Genomic DNA, 23017 nt, shown 5'->3' on the forward strand with positions numbered 1-23017 from the left:
CCCACGCAATGCGGAATCGACCACTAGAAGTCGCAAGAGACGTACTCGGTGGAATAAACGGGGCGGGGAGTATTGTGTTGTTATTAGAGAAGTAGTAACAGAATGGATCGCTGAGAGAGGCCCAATGACTTCGAACGCGGACCAAACACTGGACGTCACCTGAGCAAGAAATCTATCGGGGACCTTCCAACCCTCCTAAAACTACAAGTAGACAGTTGGTATTGCGACTGATGCGAACTGGAAACAATCATAGTTAAACCAAACGAGGCAGACCTTCAGCGGAAGGAATCACTAAAGACTTCCAAAGTGCTACCTGCAGTCCAGCCAGCACAATGACCGTGGGCAGGGTGTTACAAACAATGGGACAGAATGGTCGAGCATCTCCTCATAAGCCACATATGTATATAGTGAACTTTAAACGATATTTGACTTGGTTTAAAGAGCGATGCCACTGGATAGTGGATGACTGGAAACTTTTTGGAGTGATGAATCACGCTACAACCCGTGGCAATCAGATGGAAGCGTTTGAGATTAGCGTATGCCTGGAAAACGCTACTTGCTATCGGGTGTTATGTGAACAGTAAAATACGGAGGAGGTGACGTAACAGTATGCAGATGTTTTTTGTTGTCCCCATACTGTATTCAAGAAAACACTAAATGTGAAAGGATGTGACATACTTTACAGTATACAGTAGACGAACAGTTCCGAGACGACTGCTGTTAATATTAGCAATACACTGCACCCTACCATAAAGCAGTGTCTGTGAGGCAATGGTATCGTCGGCAGTAACATTCCTGAAATACAGTGGCTTGACGTGAGTCCCGACCTGAGCCCAATGAGACACCTTTGGAATGAGTTAGAATGGCGACTTCCACCAGACCTTGCTTCCAACATCACTACATTCTCCGGTTTCGGGTCTTGAGGAAGAATGGGCCACCATTCCTCCACAGACATTCAGAGATAGGGTTGTTGTAATTTAACTCTACACAAAAAGATGATTTGGCTTGTTTGAAAAAAAAACAATTATATTTAACTGTAAAAATTTAATCAACGTACAGAATGTTACATTGTTAGCCTCATTCGCATTTCAAAGATATGACATGTATTCGCAGTTGAGAATACGGACAACCTTTTCGCGAGCGATCGCCAAACGTTTAGACTATCCGTGTTCGCTTCACGGCCAGATCCAAACTTCCATGTGTCTTAAACTATATGTGTACAAGCAGCACTTGTACATGCACTATGACTATTCCCGTACAGGGGAGACATTTTAATTGAAAGTCGCTTGTCCGTTGTCGGCGGATAAATACGATATTGCAGTGCCTGTGTTGTTCGGATGTACGATGCTAAGTTTTTTCGGACATGCATCCATGTACGAAGTAACACAGGCTCTAAAGTATCGGAAATAAAAAGAGCCTTAATATTTATTGAAGGCAGCTATGTAATGTCACAAGAATTTATTTTATTAATATTGTTTTAACTTTTCTTACATTATAAGGAACACAGCTAACTAACATTTACACATCCAGAAAAAATACTTCAACTTGATGTAGAGTCGTAACAACTGTAAGTAGGCTGTTTATGTTTTCTCTATGTAAGTAGGCTGTTTATGTTTTCTTATTGGCAACGTTACGTAGCGCTCAATATGAAAATCACTGGCTGTGCTGTGTGCAGTCTGTGGCTGCTTTGCATTGTTGTAATTCTCGCCATTGTAGTGTTAGGCAGCTGGATGTGAACAGCGCGTAGCGTTGCGCAGTTGGAGGTGAGCCGCCAGCAGTGGTGGATGTGGGGAGAGAGATGGCGGAGTTTTGAAATTTGTCATGAACTGCTATATTTATATATGATGATATCAAGGTAAATACATTGTTTGTTCTCTATTAATATCTTTCATTTGCTAACTATCCCTATCAGTAGTTAGTGCCTTCAGTAGTTTGAATCTTTTATTTAGCTGGCAGTAATGGCGCTCGCTGTATTGCAGTAGCTTGAGTAGCGAAGATTTTTGTGAGGTAAGTGATTTGTGAAAGGTATAGTTTAATGTTAGTCAGGGCCATTCTTTTGTAGGGAATTTTGAAAGTCAGATTGCGTTGCGCTAACAAAATATTGTGTGTCAGTTTAAGCACAGCCATATATAAATTGTTCAAAGGGGACGTTTCATACAACTGTAAAGTAGAATTCATTAGTTTTTGGAAGCACGCAGAGATCACTAATTTCTCGGATCTTTTCTCTCCTCAGTTATTTCCTTGTTTTCACCAACAAGCCCTTGGTGGAGAAGATTCTCAGTGGATGCAGTATTGGCAAGATAAGAAAAGAGACACTAATAAAGTAGCTGAAACACTGGGTTAATGGTGTGAATAAATTAATCATAGACACTTAAACTGAACTATGTAATCGTCAGTACAAAAAAATCCTAATAGCTCAGTTTACTCTTGGGTTTTTTATTTCTTTTTTTTTTCACATTTGCGGGTTCTTGTCAGACCTGTTCAGACACCGCATTGAAAGTGTCCCCAGCAGAATTAAGCCCGTCATGACAAATAAGGGTGGAGACACCACATATTTATGTGCACTGATAATAGATGGCAGTATGCTTTTGATCAGATAGTGTTAATGTGGACACTTTAACCAAGGGAGCGAGAGAAATCCGAATAATGACTTATAGAAGCCTGATGTGGCACTGAGAGTATTTGTGTAGCTATTGCGTCTCGAAATGTTCACGATTTAAGACTACATTCGATCGCACTTTCTGGTGCATTACAATGGACGAACATCGGAGACTTACATATACATAAAGCTGATATTTGACAACCACTGGCCATTCTGCGAGCTCCTCAGTACTTTTGGTAGACTATCAAAAAAGCACACAATGAAAGGATCCTATGGCGTTATTGATCAGGACGCCCTGTAAAGGCTTTTTTGGTCGCCTATTGCAAGTCTTTTTAATCGACGCCAGTTCGGCGACCTTCGCATCGATGATGATGAAATGATGATGGCGACAACACAACACACAATCCCTGAGCGGATAATACCTTCTACACAGCCACATGGCCATCAACCTTGCTATACACTCAGCAGTGGAGGCGGAGAAAACACACTATAAACATATCCGCGGGAGGCGTGAAGCTAATACCGCGTATCACCACATCTAGTCTATGCAATGGGCTATACTTAGCAAGAAAAAGAGACTATAGATTTCTGTAGATTTCTGCAGGCGTGTCACATCCAACTAGAGTCATTCATCGACGATTAAATCCCGCAGAGCTATCAAATTGAGGAGACTTTGGTTGCTACGTTTCACCTGCTGGTCCAAACAGTCCAAGATATTTTCTTTGGAATTACCATCGGGCGATTTAGCGAGCCACTCGAGTTGCTTTAAGGTGCTTGAGTCTTCGTCAGATCTGGAAAGTATGAGATCAACCCTGTTAACGCGGTTGGTGTGTCGTTGGAGGACGGGATTGTCCGTGACATACTCTTCATGAAGACGTTCCACAAAGAGTAACAGTTTCTCACCAAGAATATTGAAACATACATCTTGGCTAATGTTCATGGCAATCTGAATGACAAGACGCAAGTCATGGCATGTAAAACACCGGCAAAACTTCCGTGAATCACCTTCGACCTGAACTCCATCCTCCACCCACTGAGGATTAATCGACCCCTAGGGCCACCGGTGCGCTCAGCGCCTTTTATCTCTTGAGAAGAGACAAAATCGCGACTCTTCAAATAATACTGCATACTTCCAGTTAGCTAATGACCAGTTTCTGACCTGTTTGGCACAGTGGTGACATATAGATTTATGTGACGCTATGGCCAAACGCCTTCTGCAAAGTATCAGACTCCAAATATCCATTACATTCATTTCTCTTCGCAATGTTATATCGAAAACGATTTTATATTGACCTGCGTTCACAGACAGCAGCAATTCTTGTTGGGTCAGAAGCCGATCGGAACTGGCAAGGGATAATATTCGTCTCCTGTACCTGTTATTTAGGATCTTTTTACAATTACTGATCTTAAGCTGTGTTACATAGAGGCGAGTGGGGCGCCATTCCATGTAGACACATCGGATTGTCTGCTTTGACACCCCAACAAATTGGGGAACTTCATTGTCACGGGCCCTTCCAAACACGATACCTCCTTTCTGCCATTCGTCTCCGCGGCGACCCACTTCATGGCATCAAGTATGTCAGTGGTGCGGGTTCACATGATCTGCAGTGCTCCAAAGCGACCAGTGCTGTCGTTTAAGGAGGTAACTAATTCTTTGTCCCCTGAGCTTGTGTTTATGGCATACAGAAGACTTCAGTTAGGAGTTTAAGTATGACACGAAATTTATTCTGGTGTGTGTGGAACACATGATCTGTAACAGCGTATTTAAGGCTCACAACCAGTACTGAGGCGCGTAAGTGATAAGGGGGGAGATTGAGTGGAAACTGCCAGGGACAAATTTATTTGCCAGGAATATCGCACAAGATTTTATTGATAACTGTTTACACTCAGTCACAAAAATTTTTAATCAATAAAATAATAAATAAAATTTTTAAATTAACTGAAGGAAATTCAAAACTGGATAACATAATTCGCAGAAGGCTGTCAAAGAAACCAGAAGGCAGTGTAATTTATACAACAATCATTATTTCCCGAGACTGTGTAGAAAGTGACATGCTTATAAAGGTTTTAATCCAAGTGTATCCATAACAACAAAACAATTTTGCGAACATGCAAGCAAATCAAAGAAAAGACAAGAACTGATCAATTGAATGCTCTTAATGAAAAGGAAGGTCTGTTATACAGAGTGATTCACGAAGATATGCAAATATTTTAAGATGTTATTCTAGAAGTAAAACTAAAGAAAAAAGTGCATGTAAACATAGGTACGCAAATGTTTAGTTACGGAGTTACGGCTAATAAGAGCTTTTGTCTGAAATTTAGCAACTTCGCTAATATCAAGCCACCGCAAAACTGTAAGAGATTAAAGTAAAGCACGATTTCCATTTATCTGTTATTGGTCTTGTGAATCTAATAAAACATGTTCCAGACGTGTACCTGCAGTAGTTTCCCAGAACATCCAGAGAAGCAAAGATTACTATACAAGTAAATTTGTCTAAGTCTTCTGTATTGTTCAGTGAAAGAATATAATAACAACAGTGTATTTAAGTGAAACCACATAGTAACTGCTGTAGTTTGTGGATTATTCATGAAACAGGGATGCCTTTCAAATTTACGACAGGGGGATACGCCGATGTGTTTATTTACGACAAATGCGATGGTAATGCTACGGCTGCAGTTAACGAATATCGCGTGCGTTATCCAACTCCGAGGATTCCGAAAGCACGAACCACTAGCGGAGTATTTCGAATGTTACGGGAGGCAGGTTCTCTAATTAGCGTTCATGATCAGTATGAGCGCTCGATACGTGAAGACGATGATGAGGATATTATGGATACTGTTCATCGTAGACCGGCTACCAGTACACGACGTATCTCTCAACGATTAGGCATTTCACAGTCTAAGGTACAGTATGGCGTACACTGGAGTACAATAATCTGTATCCTTACCATAAACAAAAAGTGTATCGTTTACATCCGGGAGATTTTGCCTTTCGCTTGGAGTTGAGCAACTGTTTAAATACTAATCGGTAGTTACACAAATACATTTTATTTACTGATGAGACACAGTTTACTCGAGATGGTATAAACAATTTACATAGCGAGTACGTGAAACAAACGCACATGCAACAGTGCCACTGAATTTTCAGCAGCGACTTAGCATTAATGTGTGGTGTGTATAATCAACACACGCTTTATTGAACCATTCATTTTCCCAGGACGTCTACAATTCCTTCAAGAAGAAATATCCCACTTGCTCGAAGATATTCCACTTGCTACGCGGTTGCAAATGTATTTTCAACATGACGGCGCACCTCCACATTTCACCAACGCCGTTACTACACATTTAAATAAACATTTTCCCCAGAAGTGGATTGGTCGCGGTGCAACACGTCTGTGGTCACCCAGATCGTCCAATTTAACACCAGTGGATTTTTGTGTATGGGAATGGATGAAAGACACAGTTTATGAGGACAAAGTCAATACACGTGAGACATTACTTGGTTGCATAATGAATGCAATAGACGAAATTAAGAATAACCCTGTGAAACTGAAACGAGCAACAAAATCTGTTCATACACGTGCAGCTAAATGCATTGAACTCGGTGGAAACATTTTTGAACATTTATTGTGAATGTATTGTGAAATTGTACTATATGTGCATTGTACAACTTCCTTAACACCGAGGTCTGCTGTTTTTCGGTTTAACATGAATTCACGTGTGCTTTGGAATAATAAAAGCAGATTATCTGACATATTCATACAGTTTCAGTTAACGATATTAACATCATTTTTCCAACATTTAATTCTCTACAACTTCTGCTGAAAACTTCGTGCAATTGTATGGAATTAAAAAAATAAACTGGGCCAAGTAGTTAAAAAATTAAAAATTAAACGAAATTACGTCTTTGCTTCTCTGGACGTTCTGGAAAACTACTGCAAATACACGTCTGGGACATGTTTTATTAGATTCACCAGATCAACAACAACAAAATAAATGAAAATCGTGCTCCACTTTAACATGGTTCAGTTTTGCGATCTCTTCACATTAGCGAAGTTGCTAAATTTCAGGCAAAATCTTTTATTAGCCGTAACTCTGTAACTAAACATTTGTGGGCCTATGTTTATATGAACTTTTTTCTTTAGTCTTACTTGTAGAATAACATGTTAAAATATTTGCATATCTTCGTGAATCATCCTGTACAATTAAAATGTGCAAGGAATGCTATTTTAAACAAACGTAAATTATAGGAAACGTCGCTGAAATGCGAATTTACTCAAACTGCGCAGAAGCCAACTTAAAGCGTTAAGAGATTAAGTTCTGAACGCAAAGAATAAAACAGGAAGTTTCAGAGACCTGAATGTTAAATGCCTTACCTAAACAAGGGTAAATAGTAACATTAATTTTATTTCAACTGCAAGGGCGTTCAAAATCCTGTCACTACAGATTGCTTCCGGCCTTTAGTGACAATTCGAAATTAACAGTGAACTACATGACTCAGAGTCAATAGCTTTTCACGAGCTCTAGCAATTTCAAATTAATTGGGTTTGAATGGCCGCTCAGCAAAGCCATGAAAACAACCGTAATTACAGCTCAGATAACAGTGACCAGTACTACACAACATAAAATAAAAAATTAAACACAGGCTTAAAGAATTCTAAGAATGCAAATATTTATTTACACATATCATGGCGTAAATTTTGTTCATGAACACTATTGTGAGTAATATTTACACAGGTGTGTTCGAAAACCTGTTACACTTCATCATTGTGAATCAAGAAATGCTTGAAACAAATCTCATTAAAATAATCTTATTCAAAAACCCTGAAGTCAGAAGGCGATCTGAAAAATTACAAAGGCCAGAATACTATGGCAGACACATGCAAGAAAATAGCCAGAACTATAACTGGTGTCTCATTAAAAAAATGAGTACAAAATTAAAACAGTTAAATAGAACAAATTTTGAGCAGGCACGTTTGGTGCAATGATTGTCAGGTCTAATCAGTTTCATATATATCTTAATTGTAAGGATATTATCGAATGAGATAATTTTGAATAGCCGAAAATCAAAATTGGCATATACTTAAAGAATCTTTAAAAGGTAACACTTTACAGAGGACAAGTACAATTACGATTCATTTCAGTACTGTATAGGTTTTTATTACTATTGTTCCATTGCCCTAACATATTAACATAGGCGTATAATGATTAGCTCCCAATTAGTGAGTAAATCAATCTATTTAATACAGTGAATACCAAATCAGCATGTACAGAGACTGTTCTTTACAGATAAACATTTTTGTTGCTATTATGAGAAGATTATTCTAAGAGTTCGTGTGAATTCAGTATAATATCCAAAAGACTTTATATACACCTAGGCGTGTATAAACTAACAAAGGACTTAATCTTCAAACGCTCAACAGATTTTTAACAAAATACCCCAATAAAACAATAAATGTTGTACCACGTATAAACTCAGACATTTCTAAAGTCATATCAGATGTGGACTTACACTAATTCGTATGATTTATAAAACGTTTGGTCATAATAGTACTTAATCACGTTACCCAGGCATAAGTAAACTTTTATATAGTGTATGGTGGGCGGGGGACCTTACTGATTTTATACATATTGTCATTTTTGTCAGTGCCGACTTCTACCTACCAGCCTTATCAATACAGCTAATCTGCTGACATGGCGACGAATATTCCATCTATTTCGGGCGTGCATTCAGATTGTTTTTAATTCATGTTCCAGTATTTCGGCTGACAACCTTTCAGCCATTCTGAAGGTGAGTCACTTGGAAGTTTTTGAATCACTTTACACACTGTGGAGTAAACGCGCATGCGTCAGAGATAACACTGTCCGTAACAACAGCGTCAGCCATAAAGGCGTTTAAAAATACAACAAAGCAAGCGCAGAATCAATTAATTCACAGTGGCCACGCGGGGTAGCCGCGCGGTCTCGGCGCCTTGCCACGGTTCGCGTGGCTCCCCCCGTCGGAGGTTCGAGTCCCCCGCATGGGTGTGTGTGTTGTCCTTAGCGTAAGTTAGTTTAAGTTAGATTAAGTAGTGTGTAAACCTAGGGACCGATGACCTCAGCAGTTTGCTCCCATAGTAATATTCCACCAAATTCACTGTGCTTACGAAGGGTGTTGTTGCTAATTAGGAATGGCATGAACACAGAATATTTCCTTTGAGAGCGCAGCTGAGCAAGTTGTAAGCAAATTGTATTTTCACAGCTTCTTTGACCTCTGAATCCCAGTAGGACGGGCTGTGGCCAGTGTTTTAACTTTACTGTAATCCATGGAATGGCCAGTGGTTCAGTCACCGCTGAAGGGGGAGTGTATCGCCGGTGTTCAATGCAATATTCTTTTACAGTGTGTGTTGTTTATTGTTTGTCCTATACCTATGACTGAGGCTCTTGATACCAACAGTGTTATCTCTGAGACATGCACGTTTACTGCACAGTGTGTAAAGCAATTTAAAAACTTGCAAGCGACTTACCCTGAGAGTGGCAGAACGGTTGTCAGTCGAAATATCTGAACACAATTAAACATATCCAGGATGCATGCCGAAAAATGATGGAATAGTCGATCCGCCGGGAATACTTCAAGAATGTTTTTCCTTCGGTCTACCTTCTGAAGGGATGTTCCGCGGCATGTACGATGTATAGGTCAATTAGAAAGCATCGTTCTAGGCCTCCATGACGTTATCTCTCAACAAGACAACTCAAGCCCACATGTTTCCCGTGGTCTCCATGTTCCACTCTTTTATTAGACAGCATGTTCTAAAATCTCTCAACCACAGAAAACATCTGGTCATGTCAGTCACTGTCCTTGATGAACTGTTACGTATCTGAGGCAACATGGCATTGCGTACCTGTATCTGTTATCGAACCTCCGTCTTACTCGATACCCAACAGGGTTAGAGACACTGATTTCTTAGGCTGTAGAAGGGAGAGGTTCTGACAGAGGTGGCAGCTCTGTGTACCAAACTTTTCACCCTGTAAACCCACAAATCACATACAAATTCGATCATGTATTCTTCCCGCTATATTGTAAACACAAAATAAGTTGATTTTAGTTATTTGCTTTCCTTCCTGGCGTTGCAGTTTTAATGGACAGCAGTAAATCGGTTATTAGTTAATACTACGTGAGAATTTTCTGCATAGCAAACTAAAAAGACCTGAGTAATAATCCGCGTTCTGGCCGTGATGGGTCAGTCGGGACCGACCGATCGTCCTGTCCTCCTCTATCAATGGCGTCCTTGGAGCAGCAGTCTAAGACAGATATTATCTTGCGTAGATCTGCCTTAAGCTGGCTAAGTCGCTTAGAAAGTCATGCAGTAGGTGAAGAATGACTTCATAGATCACAACGTGATGCGTTTCAGAACTACAGACTACTGTAGTATGTCATCTCTTGTTGCGAACACGTCTGGTAACGTTGTTGTCCTTGTGCCACCTTTGCGCCTGGATCTCAGAAGACGGAAATAATTCCAAAACGCGTCACGTTGTGATCAATAAAGTCATTTTTCCCCTGTTGCATGATTTTTTATACGCCCTAGCCAGTTAGCAGCAGATCGACGCATAATTACTAGAATTGTCGCTAGTCTCCTATGTGAATGTTACTCCTTCATTACAATGACATAATGTCCTAGTGTAATGGGTGACGGTCTCACATAGAGTGAGGCGGTGCAGTGGTTAAAGCAGTGAACTCGCAGAGGGTTCATCGAACCACTTTCAAGCTATTCTTCTACCGTTCCACTATCGAAGAGCGCAAGGGAAAAATAAGCACTTCACTTTTTCGGCTCGAGCTCCGATTTCTCTTATTTTGTAATAGGATGATTATTTTTCCTTACGTAGATCGACGCCAACAAAATATTGTGGCATTAGGAGGAGAAGTTAGTGATCGAAATTTCGTGAAGAGACCTCGTAGGAATCAAAACGTCATAATTTTAATAACAGCCTCCCCAACTCGCGAAACATGTCCGTGACACAGTCTCCCCTATTTCGCGATAATACAAAACGAGCTGCCCTTGTTTGAACTTTTTCGATGTCCTCCATCTATCCTATTTGGTGAGGATCCCTTACAGCACAGCACTGTAGCAAAGAACGAACAAGAGTAAGGTGGACAATCTCTTTAGTAGACCTCCTGCATCTTGTAAATTTTCTGCCAATAAAACACAGTCTTTGGTTCACCTTCCTGACAAAATTATCTGCCCAACTTAAGTTGTTCGTAACTGTAATCTCTAGGCATTTAGTTGAACTGACAACCTTCAGATTTGTGAGGTTTTTCGTGTAACTGATTTTTAACGAATTTATTGTAGTATTCTACTCACGTGGATGATCTCAAAAGTTAGAGCTAATTGCCGCTTTTCACATCATAAAGATACCTTTTCTTTTGATGACTTTAATAGTAAACGACAGCATCATCTGCTAACAGTCCACGCGAACTGCTCAGGTCTCCTAAATCGTTTATATAAATTAGCAACAGCAGAGGGCCTGTAACGCATCCTTGGGGAACGCCAGATATTACTTCTGTTTTACTCGATGGATTTCCGTCTATTAGTACGATGGACTGGAGGTCACTAATCCAGTCGCACACCTGAGACGATACTCCACAGACACCCAATTTGATTAGAAGTCGCTTCTGAGGAACGAAGACAAAAGCCTTCTGGAAATCTAAATATATGGAATCATTTGAGATTCCCTGAATGATATTTTCTGAAGCCGTGTTGATTGCGTGTCAATAGACCGTTTTCTTTGAGGTAATTCCTGATGTTCGAACACAGAATTTATTCCAAAATGCTACTGGGAATCGACAACAGTGATACTGGTCAGTAACCGATAGGATTACTCCTAATTACTTTCTTGAGCATTGGAGTTGTCTGTGCAGCTTAGCAGTCTTTAGATACGAACAACTTAAGTTGGACAGATAATGTTGTCACGAAGGTGAATCAAAGACTGTGTTTTATTGGCAGAAAACTTAGAAGATGCAGGATGTCTACTAAAAAGATACGGGTTGCATATGATGTGTAAGTGTGCATCTATTGTAGGAGTAGCAGCATACTGTAACAGAATCTACGAGGGTCACTCCAAAAGAAATGCACACTTTTTTTTAATCCATCTTTTATTCTACATGTTTGAAAGTTTTACAGTGTGTAAATACATCCTTTAGGAACAATATTTACATTTTTCCACATAATTTCCATCCCTGTCAACTGCCTTACGCCATCTTGGAACCAGCGCCTGTATACCCGCACGGTAAAATTCTGGACCAACCTGTTGGGGCCACTGTTTGGCAGCGTACACAAGGAAGTCATCATCTTCAAACCTTGTTCCACGATTAGAGTCTTTCAGTTTCGCAAAGAGATGATAGTCACATGGAGACAGGTCAGGACTGTAAGGCAGGTGTTTCAGTGTTGTCCATCCGAGTTTTGTGAGCCTTCTCAACATCCTGGGAACCCACATGGCACAAACGTTTTTTAACGCCAACACTTTCAGTATTCTGCAAACACTTCCTTCCCCTATCCCATCGTAGCGTGCCAATTTGTTCACTGTGATGCGTCTGTCAGCATTCACCAATTCGTTAATTCTACTCTGTGCACATTGTATGGAGTGTGTGCAGTACGAGGCCTGCCGCTGCGAGGACAATCCTCAATATTGCCGTGCCTGCTTTCATCACGTAACCTGCTTGCCCACCAACTAAGTGTACTGCGATCAACAGCAGTATCTCCATACACCTTTTTCAACCTCTTGTGGATGTTTCCCACTGTTTCGTTTTCACAGCATAGGAATTCTATGACAGCACGTTGCTTCTGACGAACGTCAAGTGTAGCAGCCATCTTGAAGACATGCTGTGACGGCGCCACTCACGGGAACAGGTAGAACTAAGTTTGAAAACAAGCGGGAAGGATGAATCTACACGCTGTAAAACTTTCACACTTGCAAAATGAAAACTGTATTTTTACAAAAATAGTGTGCATTTCTTTTGGAGTGACCTTCGTAAATGGTGCACAGTCTGGACCGGAAGACTTACCTTCATTGGTTTAAGCAGTGTCGCTGCACCGAGGATATCTACAGGGTTATTACAAATGATTGAAGCGATTTCACAGCTCTACAATAACTTTATTATTTGAGATATTTTCACAATGCTTTGCACACACATACAAAAACTCAAAAAAGTTTTTTTAGGCATTCACAAATGTTCGATATGTGCCCCTTTAGTGATTCGGCAGACATCAAGCCGATAATCAAGTTCCTCCCACTCACGGCGCAGCATGTCCCCATCAATGAGTTCGAAAGCATCGTTGATGCGAGCTCGCAGTTCTGGCACGTTTCTTGGTAGAGGAGGTTTAAACACTGAATCTTTCACATAACCCCACAGAAAGAAATCGCATGGGGTTAAGTCGGGAGAGCGTGGAGGCCATGACATGAATTGTTGATCATGATCTCCACCACGACCGATCCATCGGTTTTCCAACCTCCTGTTTAAGAAATGCTTCTGCTTTAGCCTTTTCCGTAAGATTTTCCAAACTGTCGGCTGTGGTACGTTTAGCTCCCCGCTTGCTTTATTCGTCGACTTCCGCGGCTACGCGTGAAACTTGCCCGCACGCGTTCAACCGTATCTTCGCTCACTGCAGGCCGACCCGTTGATTTCCCCTTACAGAGGCATCCAGAAGCTTTAAACTGCGCATACCATCGTCGAATGGAGTTAGCAGTTGGTGGATCTTTGTTGAACTTCGTCCTGAAGTGTCGTTGCACTGTTATGACTGAATGATGTGAGTGCATTTCAAGCACGACATACGCTTTCTCGGCTCCTGTCGCCATTTTGTCTCACTGCGCTCTCGAGCGCTCTGGCGGCAGAAACCTGAAGTGCGGCTTCAGCCGAACAAAACTTTATGAGTTTTTCTACATATCTGTAGTGTGTCGTGACCATATGTCAATGAATGGAGCTACAGTGAATTTATGAAATCGCTTCAATCATTTGTAATAGCCCTGTACTTCTAAGTTACTCATATTGACAGCTCTTCTTGATTCAAATTCTGTATATCTAATTGCTCGCCTCGTCGCTGCCTGGAAGCTCTGTAAACTGTTGGAGGAGAGGCGTGACCAGTGTGGTGTGTCTGTGTGCGCAGGGCAGGGCCGCTTCCACTGGGTGCTGCAGCTGGTGTGCGGCGTGTGCCTGGCCACCACCCTGGTGACGATGCTCAGCACGGGCTACGCGCTGCCCTACGCCCAGTGCGACCTCCGGCTCGCCACGCAGGACAAGGGCATACTCAACGCTATCTGCTATATCGGTGAGTACCGCCACCGCAGGCTGTGGAGCGTCGGAGTGTATCAGGCCCGTCTAGGCTGGTACTAAACTCAAGGTATTTTCCCAGACAGGTTAAAATATGCCATTGTCATGCCGCTCCACAGAAAGGGGGACACCACAGATGTCAATAATTATCGGCCAGCATCCTTGCTTACAGCATTTTCAAAAATCTTCGAGAAAGTAATGTACTGAAGAGTGATTAGCCATCTCAACAGTAATGGCATACTTAATAAAGCACAGTTCGGATTTCAAAATCAAAAATGCTGTTCCACTGAGACAGCAATATACAATTTCACTGTCCACATAACAGTCTTTAAATAATAAAATGTCGCCAATAAGAATTTTCTGTGACTTGTCCAAAGCATTTGATTGTGTGAACCATGACATTATGTTACAGAAATTACAGTTCTATGGTATAAATGGAACAGCATATGAGTGGTTTAAGTCGTACCTACAGAACAGGAAGCAAAAAGTTTCCTTAAATGGGTCAAGTGATTTAAATAAGTTTGCCACTTTATCTACCTGGGGTGAAATTACAGTAGGTGTTCCACGGGGTTCAGTCATGGGTCCCCTTCTGTTCTTGATATATGTGAACGACCTCCCTTCCTCTCTGAAACAGGAAGCTGAACTGATGATACTAGCATCATTATTAATCCAGTAAAAAAAAAACTTCAACTGAAAATGATACAATTAAGGTCTTCAGAAAAGTCATTAATTGGTTTTCTGCAAATTGCCTTGCTCTAAACTTTGAAAAAACACAGTACATCTAATTTTCTGCTGCACAAAGTACAGTTCCTTCAATAAATATAGCACATGAAGAGAAGTCAGTAGAGAGGGCAGAGCATACTGAGTTTTTGGGTGTGCACATAGATGAGAATCTTAATTAGAAAATTCATATTTTGGATCTTCTAAAGCGACTAGGTTCAGCAACTTTTGCAATCAGAATAATTGACAATTTTGAGGATCTAGAAATTAGTACGCTAACATAATCATACTTTGCATACTTTCACTCTCATATATCATACGCAATAATATTTTGGGGTAACTTAACATTTAGATAAAAAGTATTCACTGCTCAAAAGAAAGTGGTTAGAATAATGTGTGGGGTTCATAGTCGCACATCTTGTAGGCATCTTTTAAAGGATTGGGAATTCTTACAACAGCTTCAGAGTACATTAACCCACTAATGAAATTAGTTCTCAACAACATGAACCAGTTTAAAAACAACAATGACATTCACGGTTATAATACCAGAAAAAAGAAAAACTTACACTATCCTTTACTCAATCTATCTTTGGCACGGAAAGGGGTAAAATATGCTGCTATAAAAATTTTCGACAAATTACCAGATGAAATAAAATGTCTGATAGACAGCAGTAAAAGCTTCAAAAAGAAATTGAAATCATATCTCCTTGACAACTCCTTCTATACCATAGATGAATTTTTGAATAGGAATAAAGAAATCTATAAATATAGTTATATGCATTTTGTGCCATTTAAGGGAATCAGATAAATAATAGAAATATTAATCCTTAACTCTGTATTGTAATATATACACATTAAAAAATCTTGTTTCATTTGTGCATTTCTTGCGCACTTTACACGTTCCACATCATAACAGCTACCGTGCCGTGCGATTGATCAGTGGAACACGCAACCAAATAACTAACTAACTATGTGAGTGATGCTTGAAGGGTATCCTTTTATAGTTTTTATGATATTTTCATACAAGTTTTCTAGCGACCAAACAAATGAGAATGTCTCGATCATAATCGCCAATTGTCGCATCCAAAGGATACACTCCTATAGTAATGGAAAAGAAAAATGATAATTTTGTATTTCAGTATTTTTTTGCATTATGGAGATTTCTGCAAATAAAGAACATTTATTATATATCCATCGCTTTAAATGATTGCATCAAGCCAATCATCGTTTGATAACATTCGACCGCGTAAAAGATGTTCATTGAGATTTTCGCACATATAAATGTTAAATGGAAATAATTCGGTTTGTATCGCAGTCAAGAAATAATCTACGATAGAGAGCATAAAACACTAGTTGGTTCAGTTACAAAAACATTCCAAAATCTACTTGTTTAAAACGGACAGAAATCAAATCCATAAATTAAATGAAACGGCAGAAATGAAAGGTAATCGTTTCTAAGAAAGTTGCACACACCCTTGAATGTAATAACATTATAATTCAACGGATAATATATAGATTACGAAAGTTACTTCTAGTTCAGCCAACGGCCAGAAGAAGAAGAAGAAGAAGAAGAGGAAGAATAACGAACGAGGCACAGAGGAATAAATGACATTTAGCTGCCAGTGGCCATTGATCCACGTCTATGGAGAAGCTGAAAATTTGTGCTGAAGTGGGATACGAATCCCGGCCTCCTGCTCATAAGGCAAATGCTCTGACTAGTAAGCTATCTCAGCCTATCTGCAGACTACTGATGTATTGCTGCTGCCCATTATCCTCATTACTCACGACATTCAGACAATTCTCGCAAGAGTTCGAACATGTAATTAAAACGAGTCTGGCCAATGATCCTTTCAGTGAGGCGTCCCGGTATAGTCCGTGCAGTTGCACTGACCACTGTGTCCGAATGGCTTAGTAGTAACAGACAGCTTCCGTCCGTGATCAAATGGTTCAAATGGCTCTGAGCACTATGGGACTTAACTGTTGAGGTCATCAGACCCCTAGAACTTAGAACTACTTAAACCTGACTAATCACACAGATCAATGCCCAATGCAGGATTCGAACCTGCGACCGTAGCGTTCGCGCGGTTCCAGACTGTAGCGCCTAGAAGCGCTCGGCCACACCGGCCAGCCGTCTGTGGTCGCGTGCGGACCTGCTTGAAGCATCGGGTACAGCTCCGCTTACGGTGTTGTTTACTTCTGCGTCGCGATATTCGTCTTGTATAGCGTCCATCAACACTATACCCCATGGATCACTCTTACCGCCGAGAGGAAAATTTGTGGTAAGGTCTTATGGGACCAAACTGCTGACGTCATCGGTCCATAAGCTTACGCACTACTTAAACTAACTTACGCTAAGGACAACACACTCACCCATGCCCGAGGGAGGACTCGAACCTCCGACGGTGGGAGCCACGTGGATCGTGACAAGACACCCTAGATCGCACGGTTACCCCGCCCGGCCTTACCGCCATGAGACACTTAAAGTTACATTCCAAACCGAATATTCACGCCTGGCGCTTAAGAAATCGAACAATTCTTTTGCGACAAGTGATAGATATTCACTTCTCTATCACCAGCAGCACTGTCTGCATTAAAATGACGACGGACTCGCTGACGTAGTTCGACAACATGCACACGGACTAAAATTCAAACACTGTGACAGGCATATTGAAAAGGTGACGGTAGACAATTCGGGTGTTTGAGCTCTCTTTCGAAGTGCCGCAAGATGTGGTCGTTGATGCCTTCCGATCCTACGACAACGTTGTGGGCTACATCGCGGAAAAATAGCAGACGTTCCCGACATGCCATGTGTTAAATGGTGTGCGAGAGATCAAGGTCGAACTGTCCAAACACGCATCATATCTGCTGACGGGTGGTGTGCGAGCCATCGTCATATATGATGACCAACTGCAGACACGGGCAGGATATCGACAAGAGCGTTACATTAGGTTCGATTTCTCCATTGCTGTTCGCCTCAGATCCCTTCCAGTGACGCAGCTCCCAAAGTGACAACCATTTCTTTACCAGACACCTACGCCTTGGCCATGTGCAACTCGGATGCGTCACTTCAGTGTACGCCTGTGCTCCCGCCAGCACTCTCGCTCGGGAATGACGGGGTGGACGAGACCCCGCCGGCACCATCTCCTCTGATGGCGACGAGAACACTCCGGAGTTCGACGAACGGCCCGCCTACCACGATGCACATCGAACCGAGCGTGGTGACTAACTTCGCTTTTCTTCAGACGTACACAACATTGGACAACGAACAGCCACATTCCGAAACAGAACAGCACCTCTGGAAGCAGCAATCGCCCTGAAAACAGAAGAAGCTAAGTCTCACGGTTTCCAACGACACACTCCCTCACGAGGTATCGTAGATAGTGGACCAGATACCAGCTAGTGATCTCCTTTTGAGCACCCTGACGACAGAAGTGGCCACTCTTAATGTTCTATCTGCGGAGCATCCTGCAATCCCAGCTGACAGTAATGGATCTCTTGGAGGGGTGTTCTCAGATCCCATCGTGGCAGCATCACCATCCCTAGTGCTCGATGGGCGCGACGACTGCCATTGGTTTCAATCTCCTGGGATGACGATGTCGACAACAGAGCAGATCAGGGTGCTGGCCCACCTGTCTGGGAACGCCCCAATGTGGAGCCTGACCTGCTTCCACCAGTGACTGTGACCACAGTGGCTGCACTGGATGTTTCATGCCAGCTAGACATCTCTGCATGATCCTCCATGCTAACAGGGTAGCATGTCCAAAACACTCCCGCATTGCAGCGATTAATCTGGCCACCATTCAGGCACCACATAAATTGTAAATGTTCAGAGACACGATTTACACTGCTGATGCTGACATTGCCTCCCCTCCAAGAAGTGATCGCTGCTGATATCTACACTCCCACTGGCTACGTGGCCCACATCTCACATGCCTCTGACAATGGCATTGGATTGGAAATCGTCCTCCATGCAGGACTCCCCGCTGAAGATGTAGTGTACCTTCCTAATGCTAGGGGTATGCCTACAGCGGTCTCACTCTGCTCACATCCCTCTGCTGCAAACCATCACCGTGGTGGAAACGTGAAGCAGCTGTGGTCAATACAAATTAGAGATTCACTCTAGCAACGTGAACGAGATCCGTGGAGGGATGTACTTATCACCTTCAAAAGACTCCGAACCTGCGCCCACTATCTGATTTTAAAACTCCGTGGAAGGAAAGTTGAGAAAGATTTGTAACCATTATTGGGATCTGTTACACCTCTTCTAACGTACGGGGCAAACTGATCACCGTTTAGATGGTATCATTTAGTCTGACTCTACCTTTGTTGCTGAACAACTAGCAACTCACTCTGCTGAGGTTCGGCAACATCCACTTCTATAAAAGTTATCCGGAGAGTATTTATCTATCCCTCGATTCTCAAGTCTCTGAAGCATATAATATCCCATACATCGATCATGAATTATTCAGCTTTTAAGTACCAAGCCCTGACCTCATATCTAATTAGGTGGTGCATTATGTATGCTTAGAACAGAACGTCACATTCTTCTACTTTTTAACGACATATTTTATTTTTTGCCCTTTGAAATGCCTAAGACACTACATACTAGCATCTTATCATTACTACTGTGAATGGGTAAGACTTTTGAGGTGCCCTCACGACTTCTACCCGGAATTTTTTATCTCGTTAGTCCTTCCACGTTCAAACAGGAGCTTCTCACAGTCTTCTTCCCAGACATAAAAATGGATTCTCACAATGCTCCTTTCTGAGTGTAGCCATTTTCCTAAAACCAGTTAATGGTCTTATTGAAGCCGTGGGACCTGTGACCTCGCCTTCCATGCATGTTGATGACTTCTGCGTCTATTACATGTCTTCGAAAGTTAGCAACGCAGAACGCCCAATACAGACCTCCACTAGAAAGGCTCAATTTTGAATTCTCAATTATGGTTTGCAATTCCTCGTTTCCAGAACAAGTGTAACATATCGATCTCTAGGATTACTTACCGATACTAAGTTTTCTCATACATGCCAGCTTAAACAGGTAGAAACCAGCGAAAAAATGCTTCTACCGGAGCACAAAAAATGCAAATACTACAGTCTGCTCTCACTGTCACTGTCTCTCTCTTGCTGCTATTATCCCATTCCTTCCTTCATGCTGCTGCTGCCTCTTCTCACTGTCACTACCTCTCTTTCTTCTTCGTTATCACTGTCATATATTCTGTCTCTCATTATCACTGGCTCTCAACCACTTCAATTTTCTCTTCATTCCGCCTCCCCCTCCTGGCATTTCTTCTTCACTCTTTTCCTAGAACTCTTCTGTCACTGTCAACGACGTTCCACTACTATTGCGTCCTTCTCTTGCTCTCACTCTGCCATTGTCTCCTTCGCTCTTTGTATAACCCATCCACTGACTATTATCTTCCAGTATTTATTACTTTTGGGTCTCTTTTCCAATGCTACAGGCTTCTTTTCCCTCAGCACAAAAAGAGCGAATATGTTCACATGTCAAAATTTTTCGGAAAATTTTTAAAGGTACTGGGGAAAGTAGAACGAAGCAGCCGGTAGTTCACTTTTCAGTCACGGTCTTTTAAATAAACAAAAACATATTCGTGTTTATTATGCTCCGATAGGAGCATTTTTCCTCTGTTTTCCTTATTTCCCTGCTGCATCAGGGTGTGTAACTCATTTGAAAAGGAACATCAGTAATATTTAGATAGTTTACTTATGTGAAACTGCACTACCGCAAAACTAATTCTACACCTCAGACCCGATTTTACGTGGAAAAGAATTTTGCATGTACTTCAGTGCTACAGCATGGGGTTTCCAAATGATAAAGGAGATACTTCACACCGTATTACTCTGTGCTACGCCAGTTTATAAACTCCGTTTTCTCTTCACAAATGATTTTAAGTCTACAAGTAGGTTACCTTCGAGCCTCTGTATCTTGGAAATGGGTAAAGATATCGAAAATCTTCAAGGTTGATCTTCGGACTATAGCGTCAAGATTTCAGCCATATGATGTGCATAGCCGCCTTGAAATCATCGGCTAACTTTTGGTCCACTGGTGACTGCGAAAATATAATAAAAAAAACCTTTTTTGTGGGGTTTTCCGTGGAAGCACCCATTAACTAATGGTGCCACCTAAATCCCATCAAGCCCACACTAAACCACATCAAATGCAAAAAGGTTCAGCCGATTTTCGCCGTTGGCCTCAGCAGAAGGAAGTGTGTAATATTCATACTTTGACTCTGTGCTGTAGGATAACGACATTAAAACGATCCTTCTGTTGGCTATATAAATGGTACCTAGTCCAAGGGCTACCCAAAACGCTTGACCTTACCTTTTTATCATTAATTAAATCCGATGTATGAGAATCGGAAAACCCCGTTTTTATGCGCGGGGTTTTGGAAACATATTAGGTACGCATGTCGCATGCATACCAATTACCGCTTGTTACCGCCTCAGCAATTCTTATGAGTTGTTGGTCACTTCACTCTCCTCATTCTCTTATCCTGTCTCGATTGGGCTGTGGAAGTCGGGTTCTATCGTTGCCGCATCTTTCCATACTGTGTGGTGAGACATTCATCCTGCGCCTTTCGGATGAGCTCCGTAAATAGCCTCATAACAGAGGATGCACCGGCTCCAACTATTACTTAACTTCGCAGACCATACACGTAGTCACAGAGACCATCCGAACCACCAGATTTCTTGGAAGATAAAAGGTCACAAGCACCACAAATACGCTCTCCATCTAGTGTCGTGACATCATTTCGTCCACAATCCATCCTCCCCAAACAACAAGTGATCTTTCTGAACCTCTTCACAGGCTCACACGAACATTCTCTTGAAGGGGACCTTGCCCATGACTTCGTCAACATCTATCCTTAAGCACAAAATATATAAAGACATAACAATAAGATGACTTTATTGTTCAAGGATGAACGAATTACCCTCTCTTTAGGTAGTAAACAACATCTCCACTATAGGAATGCAGTGTCCTTACAAAAGTACCAGTAGCCATTATAAAAGCCCATTGATATATCTCCACATGCTCTTGCGAGACTTTCCTCATTTGCAGTTACTCTTTGAGCGGTTTACTAGCTACAAATCAGTACTATGAGAAACACCAAATGGAATTGTTCATTCACGACTTGATTTCTGTGCTTCAAAACACTGGAAGGCCGAAGCTATTTCTCAAGAGTTCCTGCACAATGGATCATTTAACCACGGAAGAATCGCTAATGAACGCCTTGGAATCGAAGTTACCGAGACCTAACTTACGGAGAACCCTGTATTGACAACTCATAGCGTCATGAAAAGGGTGTGGAACCTCCGAACAAACAGTCATAAAATATTCTACAACTGCGGGGCAGTCTACACACAGAATGTCTCACCGAAAGTCTAATATTCTTTGCCGATCCCCACTGGCTTCACTGGAACTACTCACGAATACGTTAGAAAATAAATCGTTCCACTTTAACTGTGGCCCTTCTTTATCAGTGCCGCACATTTTGAGAAGAGTTCCTATTTTTACCACGATAAGGCAAACAATACTCATTACGCACAATTTCGGGTAATAACGTCCAAGCAGGGGACCACGTTTTGCACTTTATCCGACTGTGCAACGTGTATAATCTTATCTGGAGGTCAGACAATATGGTCTTGCCGGCTTCCAAGTGTGGTTGGCTGGTCGCTTCCCGGCACATTCTCAGTCACGGAGGGCCATCGGTTGCCCCTTGCTGGCAGGTCGGCTTGATATCCTCACTTGCTATTTCGTCTACTTTTCTACAATTCAATCCTAGTAATATTATATTGACCTGACTAACCTCTTAGCGGTATTTTACAATGACTGGATGGGGGAGAGAGGTGTCGCAAGTATGTTACAGAAGGCCCGATTTATTCCTCCCTACCCTACGGTACTTTACGCTTCTTTTATACCTAGTTTTATCTTTACAGTATTATGCATTTTTTTTACATTCCATATGAACATAGGAAGGGGCGATTTGGTTGCCAATCTAGTTCATTTGAGAAAAGTATTATTGCTTTGATACTCTAAGAATGGGCAGACTGATCACAAAATAGTTTGGTCCAATTAGACCATCAATTCAGTCCGGTTCAGGACAACATATAAAACAAGGTGAATATTCTATGATAGTACGAAACGTGCTTGTTACGAGTATCAGTTCGAGTTCACAAATAACTGTGTTCACTTACTTTTATTAATCTTTGCACTATGCGTTTCGAGGGAATATACCGTAATCTTCAGAAGTATTTATTTAAAGTGACGAAACAGATGATTTGTTCATACTGTTGTCTAGGCAACTAGTGACACTGTTTTTTCATTAGTCAAAGTCTGCTATCGTGAGCCATATTTACCCTGTGCTATTCACTCT

General features: G+C 41.6%; 1 protein-coding gene across 1 annotated transcript in view; it reads left to right on the top strand.

Annotated features, from left to right (window-relative positions):
- LOC124546190 (synaptic vesicle glycoprotein 2A-like) overlaps positions 1-23017 on the top strand; it is a 118234-nt gene that overhangs the window by 20358 nt on the left and 74859 nt on the right. Inside the window, exon 3 of the mRNA XM_047125018.1 lies at positions 13741-13902. Within this exon, the coding sequence (XP_046980974.1) occupies positions 13741-13902 (162 nt within the window). The remainder of the gene's footprint in view (positions 1-13740; positions 13903-23017) is intronic.

This window comes from Schistocerca americana, chromosome 1 (genome assembly GCF_021461395.2).
Source record: "Schistocerca americana isolate TAMUIC-IGC-003095 chromosome 1, iqSchAmer2.1, whole genome shotgun sequence".
Lineage (NCBI taxonomy): Eukaryota > Metazoa > Arthropoda > Insecta > Orthoptera > Acrididae > Schistocerca > Schistocerca americana.